This window comes from Syngnathus leptorhynchus, chromosome 10, assembly GCF_054491065.1.
Source record: "Syngnathus leptorhynchus isolate UIUO chromosome 10, UIUO_Slep, whole genome shotgun sequence".
NCBI classification, from domain to species: domain Eukaryota; kingdom Metazoa; phylum Chordata; class Actinopteri; order Syngnathiformes; family Syngnathidae; genus Syngnathus; species Syngnathus leptorhynchus.
The window spans coordinates 2,959,244-2,975,277 of NC_141204.1; the positions used below are offsets into that span (position 1 = coordinate 2,959,244).

At 47.7% G+C, this 16,034-nt stretch overlaps 2 protein-coding genes across 7 annotated transcripts in view; one reads left to right on the plus strand and one right to left on the minus strand.

Annotated features, from left to right (window-relative positions):
* The window catches only part of LOC147049926 (methylated-DNA--protein-cysteine methyltransferase-like), a 168,417-nt gene that overhangs the window by 114,958 nt on the left and 37,425 nt on the right, over nucleotides 1-16,034 (plus strand). The window lies entirely within an intron of this gene.
* The window catches only part of LOC147049927 (transcription factor COE3), a 71,659-nt gene that overhangs the window by 20,844 nt on the left and 34,781 nt on the right, over nucleotides 1-16,034 (minus strand). For 4 of the 5 annotated variants that reach the window (XM_085923028.1, XM_085923025.1, XM_085923027.1 and 1 more), the window contains exons 7-8: nucleotides 5,004-5,085; nucleotides 3,158-3,275 (exon numbers count right to left, since the gene is read on the minus strand). In XM_085923028.1, coding sequence (XP_085779154.1) covers nucleotides 3,158-3,275; nucleotides 5,004-5,085 — 200 coding nt within the window. Of the gene's footprint in view, nucleotides 1-3,133; nucleotides 3,276-5,003; nucleotides 5,086-16,034 lie in introns of all 5 variants that reach the window. The other variant, XM_085923029.1, reaches the window with a different exon arrangement.

Genomic DNA, 16,034 nt, shown 5'->3' on the forward strand with positions numbered 1-16,034 from the left:
AACGCCGGCCGCGCAAAAGCGTGCGCGCGCATACAAAGGCACCTATGCCGCCGCCACCCACGCGCACTCACGGCGACTGGGGGGGGGGGGGGGGCGCTAAGCCGGCCGCCCTTCTGCCTGCAAATTTGCATACGTCTCAATGCGCAGACAGAGCGGGGAGCATGTGCTGAATGGGGACCGTGGCAAAGTGGATTACACAGTCAGCGCCGGCGATCTGATGACAGACACGCACAATAACCCCCCCCCCCCCCTACCAGATGACAGGCATCACGAGTGGAAACTTTGAGTTAGCAGACAGGAAACGCACCTGTCTCCGCCCACCCCCCCCTCCTATAACTTGCAACCATCCCGCCCAGAGCTTTTTAGCGTAGCCGCGCTAGGACGTCAAAACCTATCGGAGATCTGAGCCCGGGAGGTCGCGCCTCCGGTATTGTGACACTCAAACAGGTCTGATGTAGCCCCGTGAAGCCGTCCTTTGTTCTGCCTGCTGAAATGTGTTGTAATTGTGCTGTGGGATGTCCAGATGGTCGGTTGATAGTGCAGCTGATGGGATTATACCTTTTACCTCTCCCTGGGCCATCTGTTCCCTTTGACTCTTTCTCACTCTCTCTCTCTGCTGCTCAGTCTCTCTCCTCCTCTGGTTTCTCTCCATCTTTGCTTCCTCTTAGGCCCAGCAGTCTGGATTCACTTGTCTTTATTGCATAAACCCTAACAGCATTACAGCCACTTGGCATGCAAATGAGGCAGGCGCTTCAGGCTCTACGCTGAGTCTCCTATATTGTCTGGGGCTCTATAATGGTTTGTGCGGGCGGGCGGGATGATGACGAGGCCGCCGCGTGCATGTGTGAAATACTATTTGTGAGTATGGTTATGCATCTTTAAGTCTGAATCTATAGACATGTTTGAGTGGCAGGCGACCACAAAACGTGTTTGTTTGCATAATACGCGTGCTGTGTGACAGTGCACACAAGTGGGGGGGGGGGGAATTCCTCCAATGGCACTCAAGCAGCGCAAAGGACCTCCGCCAAGGCCCAACGGTCCTTGTTTGGATCGGCACCAGATTGTTCATAGATATCCACCTCCTCCGTAGGTCTGGATTTTGTCAGCGAGATTAATGATTGTACCCCACAGAGCTAGATGCTATGAATATTTTGGCAGATTGCAATATATTTTTTTTTGTTTTTGGATCACGTTCATATTTTGTCACTCGGTCCAAAAATGTGTCTTTTTCCTCACTTCGATTTTGATGTCATATATTCCGATTCATTCGGTGCCATTTTGAACTGGATTTTGAGATTTATTTGAAACGGGTAAGCTCGTTAAAAAAAACGTCACATGGTGAGACGCCAGCTATGCCGCCTTTGGGCCAATAGGGGGCAGCACCTCTTGATCAATGCATGATACAGGGAGAGGGAGAGACTGATGCTCCTCCGCCTCAGCCACACAAGGCTCCGTCGCCGTGCCAGCCACACATCTGAGCTTTCTCTCTCGCCTTTAGTGAACTCTCGAGGAAGAATGTGTTGCTATTTATACAACAACCCAAAAAAAAAAAAAAATCTTTCAAGCCTGCCCACGAGTGTCACGGCGCCTTTCTGGACATGGCGGGAGTCTCCGAGAAACAAAGCGAGCTATCCTTTTCCGCCGCATTTTATATTAGCGGAGCGACGGAAGAAAGAAGGGGGGGTGGGGGGGTTAGCGTTGTGAAGTAGAACACACACACACACACGCCCACAGCTAAGCATCAGGAGGGTGTGTTAAAGTTATTAGACAAAAGACGTGTTCAACTGCGCGGTTGACAGTCGCTTCTTTTCTCGCTTTTACAGGGTGTCACTCTGCTGCTTTGAAGAGTGTGGTGAGGAGAAAAATAAAAGCAGGGGTTGGCTTAACCTGTAAAGAACACACACACACACACACACACAAATACATTGACATACACTCGCACACAATGTGGGGTGGGGGGGCCGTCCCAGGGGAGTGGGGGAACACGGAGGCGAGGGCTCAACCTCTTTAATTGCTCTCCTCATTAAGAAACTGGTTGCTAGGCGATCCACACCTATCGTGTCATAAACGCGAAACACACAAACAGAACGTCAGCGAACATAATGACTTTGCTGCTCCGGGCAGGACTTTAATTATTTGATTTTGTTCTCCAGTAGAGGAGTCATTAATAAAGACAAAAACAAATAGATTAGCTTTTTGCCCCACCAGGACTGCCGAGCGCACCGAGATATATTAATTGTCTACTACGTGTGTGTGTGTGTTTTTAATTTTAATATATAGTTTATTAGTCGTCGTCGTTGTGTTAAACATTACATTTGCTTTCGGTGGTCCGAGCATTTATGGCCGTTAATGTGTCGAGAAGCTCCGTTGGCTCTAAACTGTTTGCCCAGCCATAATTGGCCTTTGAAATGTGAAGATAAGCAATTTGCACAATTGCTTCGAGTCTGTTCACTCCTCTTTTATTTTTTATATATTTTTTTGTTCTTTTTTTTTTTCAACAAGCCTTCAACCGTATGCGGGTGGAAAGCGCACAGGTCACGGGGTTATGTTTTGTGCATTTTGCTTTTTGAATTTCCCATGGTTTGGTGGTCCTCTCTCTTTCTCTCGCTCGCTCGCTCTTTGGGCTGTGCAGGCAATCAGTCTATCATATGGAATCAGTTGGAAGAAAAACAGTAAGTTCTGTTTTTCTCATAGGTCACCCCCACCACCACCCCAACGCACACACACATGCTACCCCCCCCCTCCACCCAACCCTTTCTCCTTCCTCCCCCCCTGTTTCTGCTCTCTCACAGCTAAATCTGCAGAACCCAATGACAGGAAATTGACCTCACAGCCAAATTCTTAAGCAATTTGATCATGTTTCACATGAGCTTTTAGGACAAATGTAGGTGCATTAGCAAGACCACGGGTCGTATTATCAAACCGTTTCTGAAGCAATAAATACATTTCCAAACATGGCAATGGCTTGGCACAAAGATATCTAAAAGAGTCTAATTGTGAAAGTGATGGGAGGGGTGGGGGGGGCTAAGAGATGCTAATGTGCTAGAAGCTACGAGAGGTGTGGATGGGAGAAGATGGGAAAGAAACGGCGAGAGAGTGAGCAAACAAAAGATGCCATAAAACATGTGCCTACCATTCTCCAGATAAGGAGGCGTACCTTCTGAAGGGTCGAGTCTGCGAGCCCTTCGCCCATGCTTGGAATTGTTGTGTACGAACATGTTGTCGGAGACGGCCAGTACGTGGCCGTCCACGTTGACGGTCGTCGATACGACAACCTGCGAGAGGAAGGAGGGGAGATGCGTTAGGGCGAATTTTTTGGGTGCTTTCCGAAGCGTGTTTTGTTCAGGCGTATCACGTTACGGCGGGCGGCCATTTTGCCATTTGTGTACGGCTAATTGACTTTTGAGCCTCTAAAATACATTTCCGTTCAGCCACTCCGCCAACTGTCATCTCGGCTCAAAGCTCAGAATTATTGATCAGCGTGTGCATCTGTTTGGAGATGGAGGGGGCCCACCCCCCTTTTAAAATATTACTGGAGTCATTAGTAGCCCAACCGTGCTCTCTCCCATCACTCAGCAAACATTTTGCTAGGATCGGATTCCAAACCACACTCCATATTTCATAATGCTTATTTTTGTTGTTGTTTTTTGACGACCACATCTCCAAACAGTGAGGCCACATGTGAATGGCTAAAGTGTGTCTGAGCCGGAAACAGAGAGCCCCTCTCAGGTTTGCCTCGCCGGTAAGTGACCTCGCCGGAGCGGTGGAATTCAGGGGGATGCTTTTTTTTTTTTTTTTTTTCAGGCAGAGGAGGGGGTGTAGTTTTGGGGACTGCTGGAGGTGGGGGGGAAGTGAAAGAGCTCCATTCTTTGGAGCAGGTTCAGAGCTGGGCCAAGCTGAGGATGATGGATTGGGCCCTCTCTGGCCTCCAGCTGGTTTTTGGGGGTAATAAGTGGAGTCGAAGCTGTTCCGAGTACACAAGTTTGGCCAAAGAAACACCTATGGAGGAGCATCTGGCAAATCTATTTGGGAGGAAGAACACTATATTAACTGTTGGACCCGGGACAAGGGAGACATGATGTACATTTTTTTTTTGTTTCTCGGAAAAAGTGTTGCGCAGCTTCTTCTTGCGGACCCTTTTGACATAGAAGCGAGATGCGGTGTCTGTCACGCATCAGTCCACATTGGCCCTCGGGGAATTCGCCAGGAGGCAGGGGAGGCCTGATGGCGCTGACATCCGGACGGGACACCCTTGTCTTGTCTCCTTCATGTCTGGGCTTCCTCGTGGATCCAACCTGGGTGCCAATCACCCACCGACACAGCCTCCCCTCATTTGTCCTCATTCTGATGGCGCAAACGGCTCTAAACCCGATCCACCGGTGTTGGGATAAACCAATTATCAATTGACCGGAGGGGGGTTCGATCATTTCAAGGCCGGACTACTTGACACGTCAGACGTCGGGAAGACTTCGAGAAGTCTTAAAAGCGCTCCGGTGTCATGTCCTTTCAGTGTAAATCGCCACATTGTTGCCTGGCTGGCCGCAACAATGATGCTTTTCAGATGGTTGTAAGTGCTACACATGTGTCGGCTTAAGTGCGTACATATGTGAGCGAGGCCGCCCGTCGGAGGGGAGATATGAATGTGTGCATGCTCGCGCATACATGCAGGTATGAATTTCCGCTGGCAGACAGATCGTGAGTTAACACTGTTGTTACATGTGCCGGGATGGTCCTCCCCCCCCCTGTGCTGAGGCTCAGAAAGCTGTCAGGAAGACAATTGATGGCAGTGCTAAATCCTATATCTTTATTTGTGTCAGATGCGATTCCCTTATAAATATTCCGTCCAGAGCGCATAAGACACAATCCCCCGCCCTGATTTTTATGTTTTTTTTCTAACCTCCCCGAGTGCCAATAAGAGATTTAGATTCATGCGTGAGTATGCGTTTGATTTATTTGTACGGGAAGGCGGCGGTAGATGTGTGAAGTGGCTTTAAGTCAGTCACCTGGAATCTGCGCATGTCTCGTGGGTTCCCGGCATTCTTCAGACAGTTCTGGTTGCACTTGAGGAAGAACTTAAGGAAGAATCTGGAAGAGAGAACACAACAGGAGGAAGGACGTTTAGTCATGCAGATTCTCGGATAATATATTTTGCGTCAATCGGAGCCATTAGACCTGCGAGCCAAAAAATTGTTTATCTCCATGTGTAGAATTGCACTGCATCCAAAATTGTTGCTCAGCTGCATAAGATAACCCAAATGCCATATTTTTCGCACCATAAGGCGCACTGGATTATAAGGCCCCGTCTCACTGAACGGGTTTATTTTGGGGAATTTCCATATATCGGCCACACGGGGTTATAAGGCGCATTACTGCACATTAGGGGAAATAAACCGCTCCAGCAAATAAGTCAAGACTAGATTTGGCCCAAGTTAGATCATATTTTTGCTTTTCCCGTTGATCGTTTTCATGGTACCGTATTTTTCTGTCCATACGGTGTAACTGAAACGTTCTTGGAACTCGATTTTTAAGAGAATTCAATGATTTTAAAGTCCCAAAAAATCTCTTTTTAAAATTCTTTTTTGCTCCAGCCCTTGCGTTGCATCTCATTAGATTGTCCTCAGCAAGGGCAGTTGATCAGCGCGATCGAGCATCCGTTGGAAGCGGCGTGGCCAAATCGATACATTATTTATCCGCTCAAAATCAACACCATCAGTCTCTTTGTCGTCGCCTTCACCCGAGTTCACGGGTCTTTCCCAACACCCATCTGCCACGAAGACGCGGAAAGTCACTTGATATTCCGCCCACCTCTTTAATCCCAGGACACCCCTGTGCAATTAAAGTTCTCCTGTTCAATAGGGAAGCAAATGAGGCCCACCTGTGACCAGGTCTTGTTTGAAGAGCATCAGGGATAAAGGACCTAACAAGGTGAGAGCGCGCCACAAAACTTATAGTCCTGTCAGGCAATTAGGCGGACACTCCTGGGACCCCCGTATGCCACACACACACACGCTTAACGCATGCACACACACCCCGTGCACTTGTGGGTGGGTGAGGCAATTACGCCACAAATTACAACCTGGCTAATCGTCTCTGAACAAATGTCACGTCTGAGTGAAATCTGGGCCGGGCCGGTTTGTTAGCCCGCCTCGCGCGAGGGGTTCTCACGACAGAATTTATCGATTCGAAGCGTCCTTCTCACGTGGCAACAGTTAAAGATGGTGGCTTCCCCCCCTTTGACAGCCTATTGTACCACGTTGCGCAACTGCGCAGAACAAACAATGCAACGGATGGGCTTTGCGCAACGTCCCGCCCGCCGCAGAAGAGTGACTGATGTCGTTTTGCTTTGTTACTGTCAGAAATGCTGCCTTATTTACTTTCCGACCCGCTCGCATTGTGTCGGAGTGCGGTTTCCATTGTCCCTCGCACAATGACGGCGGCGGCTCATCGGATTACCATAGATGGCGTTTGCCGTTTCATTGCCGGCTAAATACGGTGGCTCGTCCGGGCGCTTTCTCAACACTTAAGACTTCTGGTTTACTGCGGCGGCGGCCGGGCCAAGCCGTAAATCAGCGTCGAGAGTGACCCTCCTAACCCCGGCCGCATTAACACACGCGGCGGTCATTTCCAAGCGCTCTTCGATAGACTCCTTCTACCTTGTAGTCGGGCGCCGCAGGGGAGAGGCGAGGTGAGAAAATATTTTCCCTCCACATCCAAGAAGCTTTGGCTCGGACATCAATAAAAGACGTTTTAACCCGTGCCAGGATGCTGATTGCCTGTTGGTGTGCGGCGAGGCCATAAAAAAGCTGACTTGTCATTAGAGCATTTCACTTGATTGTGCTCGCCGTGTTTTCGGGTTGCATCTGTTGGCCGATCATCAAAATGACCATTATGTACTCTAATTCCCTGACCCTGTTTTTATTTCCCCGAAGAGTCATAATGTAGAGCAGCAGACATCTGTGGAAAGCAGACCTGAAATACGACTTTTATTTGTCTGTCGCCTCTCATACAGATTGGGTAAGGCCGGGGCGGCTTGTGTGTTTGCGTTCACGCGCACAATTTATGTCTGAACAAGAGATGGAATACATTTGCCAAACAATGCACTGACTTCATAAAACAAACACATTACTTTGCGACTTGGACATTTCTTGGATTCTTTTTTTTTCTTCCTCTTCTTTACACACTGTTCCCGCTACCAGAGTGCAAAAAAAGTAACAAAACAATAAACGGGAGAAATGTGGCGCGCATGCTCATAAAGAAGCTCCTTTATGTTTACTGTTATGAAGGCAATTAAGCTCAATTTCGCCGCTAAAAAGATAAGCTTAATTTTCATCGGCGGCGGCGGCACTCCTATAGCATCCATTACGTTTGAGTTGGTTAAGATTCTCCACCAGCGCGGCGGCGCAAATTGGTCCTCGGTGGAAAGGAGAGCAATTAAGAGCAGGCCCCTCTCTCTCTCTCTCTCGCTCTTTTACTTCTTAAATATCTACAGAAGTTTGTGCTCTTGTTTTGGCACGCACGGAGACAAAAGGAGCTTGTTTAATTGTTTTTTAATGGGATATCAAGTCGTCGCTGCCATTAGATGTTGGCAATGGAGGGCAAAGGGGGATAGCGAGAAAGAATGAACTGCAATTAGCTTTGATTAAAGCTATCCTTCTCAATAATCAGCTGTTCTGACAGGACAGCGGGGCCCTGGTGGCCGCCGAGATGGAGGAAGGTGTTGAGTGATATTAAGGCCAATGAAGGGGATATTAACATGGCTAATTAAAGCTCTTCCAAAGCCGGCAGAGGAGGCTCTCGGCGGACCCGGGCCGGATGAAATAATCGGCCCGGGCAGCTATCAGTTGGAGGTGAGAGAGAGAGAAAACGGGGGCCGGCGTCCCACAAAGAGCGAGACGGCAATGGAGAGGAAGACTTCCAGCTCATTTTGACATGGAGCTTGCCAGTATAACTAAGAGCTGACATCAGCTTTTATGTCAGGCCGCCAGTCACGGCGGCGCTGGGCAAATCAACACTCCCAAGAAATCCAGCTCGCTCGCTCCCTCGCTCGTTCGGTCTGTGGCAATTAATACGCGTCTCCCGTTGTACCTCCGTGCTCGCCCACTGCCGAAGCTACTAATCATGCCATAATGATTTCTCTCCCTCTGGTCAAAGGGGAAATAGATTGTCTCTTTAGTAATGCAGCAGGCTCGGCGCCTTCCACTCCCTGGCTTCACACGGCCCGGTAATTGAGGAGAAAAAGGCCGACTTTGGCACTTTGACTGATTTGAGGGCTGCTAGACCCTCTTATCTTTACTCTGATCATTTTAGGCTGACACTCAAAGGAAGACCCATCGCCCTAATTCTAGCTCGCCCTCTCCTATCATCAAACAGAGTAGGGGGGAGAAAGTGACTAAAAAAAGAAAAAAAACAAACAGACGAGGTGATGAGGGGTTTTTTTTCTCATTTATACGGCCAACTTAATTGCCGGGTTGATGTCGCCCGCGGCGTAAACGTCCGCCCCCTTTGATGGAAATGACGAAGGCAAATAAGGATTGTGTTGCGTTATTGAGCGAGCGGCGCGATAGCGTCAATTTATTTCGTTTGGAAAAAAAAAGAAAACAAAAAGCTCTCCCCCTGTCAGACGATACACGGACAGATGGCCCAAAGTATCCATACGAGTCAGGTATTGACAAGGCTAAGCTCCCGCCACTAATGACTAGCTCGCAGTGTCCACAGCCGGCAGCCATGACAGTGAGGTCATCCGTTGCAGGGTGGCGAGTATCGATCACCGGCCGGGCCCGGCCCATCGGGCCCCAGCTGCCTTCCCAGACTCAATGGGCCCCTGTTACAGGAGGAACAGCTCCCGCTACAATCCGCTGACACCGGATCTCTGCGCCGAGATAGTTGCGCGCCGTTCAATAGCGTATCGGCTTTCCAAAACGACGGGGTTCTTAATGTCAAGCCTCTCCTCCCGCCTTGCCTACCTAGCGCTCCGGTTATTAGGCGCTGCGCTCAACTGCATTCACATCCCTGTTGTGACAAGGCAAAAGAAGAAATAGAGACACTTTGAGATCTTAATCTCCGCCCCCACCCTTCAACACTCACGTATGCAACCCGAGGTACCCCGGGAGGCCGGGTCGGGTAAGGCCGCCGATTCTGGCTCGGGTCGGGCCGTATTTCCCTCGCCTTAGCCCGAGTGGAGCGCTGCGGCCGGCACATTAACAATATTTGCTCTACCCCCGTGTACAAGCGCCCAGGGAGCGACCCGAGTAGATCCTATCGCTTCTTTATCAGCGAACAAGTGCCTCACTATCCAACCTTATTGGGTTTGGGAGATTAACCCCTTCCGCCGGCAGCTCTACCGGGACGGGGGGCGGCAGATGTCGCCGCGATTATTATTGTTCGACATCAAATATCTCAACTGCGTATCTGCTACAATTTATTGGATCTTTTCGAGAGACCCCCCCTCGCCGCCTCGCCCTTCCTCTGTGCTCGTGCTGCTGTTGTCAGTTCATTTTGTTGTTTCATATTTTTTTCAGTGCCGCGTGTATGGCGGAGAGGAGGGGGGGGGGGGGGGGAGTGTCACAAATAATTGATGCGCTTCCTGCGCGCCCTGTAGATGTAGCTGTGTCCCTCCATTCATCCCTCTTTACCCTCCTCCACCCATCCCACCCCCTTGTTCTCCTCTCTAATGGGCAGAGTGGCATTGACATTATTTCACTTGAGGATCCCTCATTCTGTCAATCCCTCTTCATTTACTCCATGGCTGCAGGACTCATTATGGAAACGCCTTCGCTCTCTCTCGCTCTCTCTCTCTCTCTGCTTCTTTCAGTCATCCTTCTCACCTCCTTCTCTCTCTATCTCCGGACACCGTTAGTCTCTTACTTAAGAGAATGGCTTGTCTTTACAAATGGCTCGGTGTCAGGGCCCGCTTCTTGCTAGCTCCCTCGTAAGCTTTGAGCGCGGGGTTTAGTGTCACAGATTAAACAAAAGAGGCGCAGTTCCCGCTAAGTATCCATCAGGAGCTTAACGCCGGACTTCTTTTTGCTGGCGCCAAGGCTGTTTTACACTCGTACGGCGGTCTTTGTTTTGACGTTGGACAAAATGTAACGGGACGCAAGAACATCAATAATTCTGCACAATTTAGTCGTAGCGGAAAATTCCTCCGGTTGCAACCGTTGATACGGCACCTGCGAGGTGTTTAGTATTCATCCATAAATAGCACATGATGATGATGCCAATTAAAATGATCAGCTGTCAGTCAGTGGCATGCACACTTCTTGCCAAGGCTGTGCAAGTCTCATTTGGATCGCCACCAAATTGAATTCCCGCCTTCTGAATAGATGCCTGGATTTTTTGTCATTAACATCCATGCATTATTCACAAACACCTATATCTGGATCAGTACCAAAATGCGTGGGGTTCTTCCTTAGCCAATACCTAGCCCAGCTAAAGAAAAAAAAATCTGTGCGAAGAAAAAAAGGCTTTTGTCGACTTAGTTGTGAGGAGTATTTACGATATTGCTTTCTAAAACGATGATGTTCCCATTGGAATAACGTACGAATGGCGTTGTCAAGACATCATTTGAGCACGGTGTGTTTAGCTGGAAAGCAAAGAGGCTCCTCACGGTTATTTTTTTGGGCTCCGGAGCAGAAAAATATGGTGCTTTTGATTAGTGGTCAGCTCTGGAGCTCGAGGCCCTGAGGAAATACCAGTCAGCACCTCGCCGCACTCCTCCGACGGGAGATAAGCACGTGTTGGAGTGAGCTGCCCCGGTGAATAGTTGTATTTAGGGTGTGGGACGCGGGGGTTCTGGAAGGCTTTACAATGAGAGCCATACAGCGACGGTCTCCCGCGACGGCTGGGAGTGATCACTCGCTCCCGGCCGGCCGGCCGGGCATGAGCAGAGGAACGCAGCTGTACGCTGAAGCCCGGTAGGGGGGCTTCGGACATTTACTCAGCAGCTATTTTGGAATGCTGATCATATTTGCATGCGCTTGTATGCGCTCTGGTCCCGTGAGTCACCGCTTTTTTTTTTTTTTTTTTGCTGCTGCAGCTGTCCATCCATGCATGCCCAAACGTGTATGAGTGTATTTCCACGACATATTATTACTAATGTATAATACATACATCCAAAGTGGCTGTCAGGACTGGTCAGCCATCATAAAACATGAGGGAGCCACTCTTGACATTGCCGCCACATTAACGCAGAAGAGACGGAAGGGGGGGGGGTTGCGTTTGGACTGTCATGTAGGCGGGAGGGGGGGGGGAATAGAGACAGAAAGACAGCGAGCGGCTGGGCGCTTAAAGCTAACAGGTAACCTTTCGATGCACCTAGGACAAAGGCAGGAGGGGGGGGGGGAGAGAAAATGTCAAATTAAGAGAGGCCAGGCAGAGAGACGTGGCTGCCATATTTGTGTGAAAGCCCAGTGCTGTTGGCAGCAGAGATGGCTGCTTTCTGATTCATCTGGGGCCGTATGGCAAAGCTTTGTCAGTCTGTGCGAGGTATAAATAATTCAGGGTGAGAGATGGCAATTACAGGGCCCTGCACAACCAAAATGAATATTTTATAAGGACTAAAACTGCCCTGGAATGAATCACACACATGGAGTCACACACATACACACTAAGCACGTCACCCATTTGTGTGCACACAACATATAAGTGAATGTGCACACACACGGGCACGGCACGACCCGACTCTAACATAGATGTTGTATTGTTGACATTACAACTATTATATGATCTAAAACCCCGTGTTAGGGCTTAATGATATTTAATATGCTTGTATGTTGAGAGGAATTTGTATTTCTGCTTTTGCCATCACAAATATGTTGACAATTTGTGCCAGTTATTATTATTTTTTGGGGGTTGTTTGTCCTTAGCCCTTTGTAAAATTAATTAGCAACAAATGAAAGTGTCAAAGTCCTGTCAATAAATCCTATAGATCAGCATAAAGAAAGTCTCTTGAGATGCCTCGGCTTTACTTTTGACCCTGTAAATATGCTCTTTGTGTGTGTGTGGGGGGGGGAAGCTAAATGCTAATGGGAAAAGATTAAACCCACTAGCCGCCTGGAGCATTTACCTCCAAAGGGTTTTGTCTGTCAGGTTTCTTGCAAAAACTCTTTCTTTATAATGCCGGGACAAAAAATAACATTGTTCGCCGGTCCGGAGGAGCGCCGCAACTTGCTTGAATGGCCATTGTGTACGCCTCGTAATGATACCTTAGCTTTTGTGCGCGGGGGGCCAGGTAGGGCTGCGTGACATCAGCGTCACACAAGTGCCTCTCTGTGCCCATGTTTGGGGGGAACGGTGGGAAAAAAGGGGGAACAGATAATAAACAGGAGTTGGTTTTGTAGCCCTCCGACTAAGAGCACTGTGTCAAAAGTATCGTATTCAGGAATCATTAAAAAATTTAATTTGATGAGACACTTAATTTAAAAAAAAAAAAATGATTTTTAAAAAAGCCCAATTCAATAAATAAATTAATGGTTAAAATAAATGCAGAAAAAATCAGTCGACATGTCTAACATTGAATCAAAAGTAGTCTTTTAATAAGTCTTGAAATATCTTCAATTTAAATATTTTTCAACCATTTATTACAGGTACAGATAAGTCATTTTAAAAAAAAATCTGTTTATAGATCTAAATTTCTCCATCAGTCAAGGATTCATCTTGGTATGATAAATCAGACATTTATAGCACGTGAGGTTGTAGCGATTGTCGCTCATTCCTGCTAGCATAGCATTTGTCAACGGGCATCACGTTCTGGCAGCGTGACGTAATAGCCGGAATTTTTTTTTCAACACTCTTCTGAGCAGCAATGTATTTGTCAGTCCAAAGGGAGGCTAGCGAAGCCTCAGAGGGAGGAGGCGCCGACCGCAAGCGTTGCCCAAAAGTGACAGGCAGGCAAATGCTAAGAGAAAGCCGCTTCCGTGTCGAAGCCCGCTGTTAGCGATACAGCTAGCCGCTGTGTGAAGACTCCTGACAAAGCCCTAGCGCGGCGTGTCTCGCCCCGTTTGTGACTTTTCAAAGAGTGTGATTTGCAAATCACATGAGTCTGTGGGCATAGACCGGGCATGTAAGTGCGGTGAATAAAAGCCCCCCTGCGCCGCCGAGGGAAAGCCTCGCTTGTCAGCCTGCTTCTTTGTCAGGAAACTGACACATAAATAGACAGTGTTTTGCCACTCACTCCTCCCCGCCTCGTGTACACATGAGGCACGCGTCAGCCTCCGCCACATCCAGGTTGGGTGGCTTTAGGGGAGGAAATTGTTGAAAGACACCCTGCCGCTTCTCGGGGCGATGACTGCAAATATTGCGGGCCACTTCAGAGCGCCTCCGACAACAAACAATGGGGGTTGATGTGCAACCAGATAAGCAGAGAGGGGAAGAAGAAAAAAAAAAAAAAAAGCAGATCGGCTAGCTGGGTCAAAAGCGTCACTACGGGGCCTATTTTTCATGCAAATTACTACTAATGAGCTTCCTGAAATCTGACTAATTATATCAAAGAGATTTCTTTAATTAGTTTGTAATAACTCCGCACACACACACAAGCATGGCAGTAAACAGATTAAGCTATATGGAGCTAGCAATTTGTCACACTTTCTACGAGGTGCCGTGCAGCTGGCGCTAATGTTGCCTCTCCAAAAGGCCTCAATAAGTACATTGCTTTAAGAGATACAAATATGCGCCTGGAGAATATTAGGAAGTGTTTCCACAATGGCAACATTTGCAGATGGAGTAGAGACCTCCTCCAAGGCTCAACAAGAGAGCGAAAAACAAAGTCTAGTTTTTTTTATCGGAATTTTCAGCAATCGTTGACGTGTGCTTCCGTCGCCAATATGGAACAAATTTGGATTTAATCAGTATGAAGTTGTGTTGGCCCACCTTTCGATATTTCATTGTATCATGTAAACAGAGTAGTGTAATAGTATCTGTGTTTTTCTACAAACTCATTCGGAATTGGAAAACGTCATACACCGAGGATCTTTGGTACAAGTGGGAAAAAAAATCATCGATCAGAAATATCGACACTACTAAAATATGGAACAAATGTACTAAATTAATAAAAGTGTCATTCTGTTCGCTACCGTATTATTCCGACTTTACGGCACACCGATTTTTGAGAAATAAAACGAGGTTACGTGCGCCTTATAGTCGGAAAATCCATCTCGTTAACCTGCCTGATTGCCGAGGAGCGCCCGAAGCGTTTTTTTGAGACAACAATATGGCGTTTATCGTCCACTTTGCACCTCTGACTAATCCCGCAACATTCTCCTGGCCCCTTAAAAGTCAAAACATCTAATACGCCGGCGGTCACAAGAGACCGCGCCCGATTACGATCTTTCTGATACCCTCAATCTACACGCCGATGGATTAAACATTCAATTTGTTAGCCGCCCGGACCAGCGCCCAGGTTCACCACTTACCATACAAATGGAAAACACGCTAGTAATCTATTAGCCTGCCCGGCCTGACACTGTATTATGTTGTATTTGTATTATATTTACTTCAGGGAAATTAGGATTCAAGTCATATTTATCTTGGTGTGGAAATGTGTGTCTAAATGGAAATCACCTATAGCGTAAGGCGGGATGCAGAGCCATACTAATGTGATCCGTGAACCGTGCGATTTAGTCACCCTCTCTCGATGCACTGTGGGCTCATTCTACATATCAAACATGCTCTCCCCCTGTTAAAGCCCCCCCACACAACCCCAACGCCCCGATGCTGTTTGATAATTATTACGCTCACATTACAACACAAGACCTTGCCTGTGGAGCTGGAGAAGGCTCCGCCCCCTTATTCCCCCCCCCCTCATGCTCGTTGTCATATACAGTAGTAAACAGCTTCCCAGTAAGCTGTTTGCACTTGACTGCCCGCTCTAGGAAATAAAAACAAAGAGCAAATTGGGGGGTTTTGCGTCTGAGTGAATAAATAAGGTTGTTTTATTCACAGAATGCATTACCTTTTTTTTTAAAAGCGTACGCTCGCTCGCTAATGCGCCGCGGCCTTTTCATTTGACAAACAAAAGCTCAAATTAAGAATTAAAAACACTCCAATTGAGATAACGGCATTAGCTCGCCGACGTCAATGAAGGGGGAGGTGAGGGAGAGGAAAAAAAAAAAGTTGGACGGCATCCACCTCGTTCCCATGCTTCCATTGTTACGTTAAATTGCAATATTAATCCCGGCTCAAGGCGAGGCACTGTAGCTTTGTGAGCGGCGTACTTGAATTATGCCATTGAAGTAATTGATAGTGATTCAGCCATTGAAGGTACTAATCCCGCGATTCGGTGCGTCTCGCGCCGTGCCATTTACCTCCAGATGTTTCCAGTTTGGGGGTAATCAATAAAGAGGGAATAAAGATTGGCATTCACAATACTCCCCCTGACAAGCTCCAGCCGCATGTTTGTCAAGCAAATTAAACACACTTAGACTTTTCACCTGCTCCGGCGACGGCACCACATATGGCGGCCAAGTTAAAAATAAGAAAGTGTGCATACATTACCATGCATAATGCACAACTCCCTCCATTTAATATGCAAATTTTGTAAAATATTACTGAATACCTTCTGTTCGGAGTGAATAAATTTGAATGGCAATTAGAATAATCTTGTATAATTAATGAAAACTGTCAATTTTGGTTCCGAAGTAATTTGATTAGCATGTTGATAGGACACTTATCAAGTTCAGTAAACTGTTAGGTAAGAGAATAAAAAAAAAAAGGAGATATTGGAAGGATATTTTTCACAGACGTTTTGACATTTTCCCTCAGCTTTGTAAACAAAGACGGCAAGCTGGCAAACTTCCTGAGCCGAGGGAGGGAGGGAGGGAGAGAGATAGAGATGGTCTCGTCCGTGGTGGAACCCCCCCCGGCCTAGCCCAAGTTTACAGGCTCCCTCTCACGCGCCATTTGTAGTCTTCACATCACACGAGTTTAAAAACAGCTTTATAAATGTTTGCGGGCTATAAATGTAGACTCCTTCGACGGGAATCCCCCCCTCGACACAGACGGTCCGTCCCAGCCGGCAAATTCATCTGAGAGTAGCCATC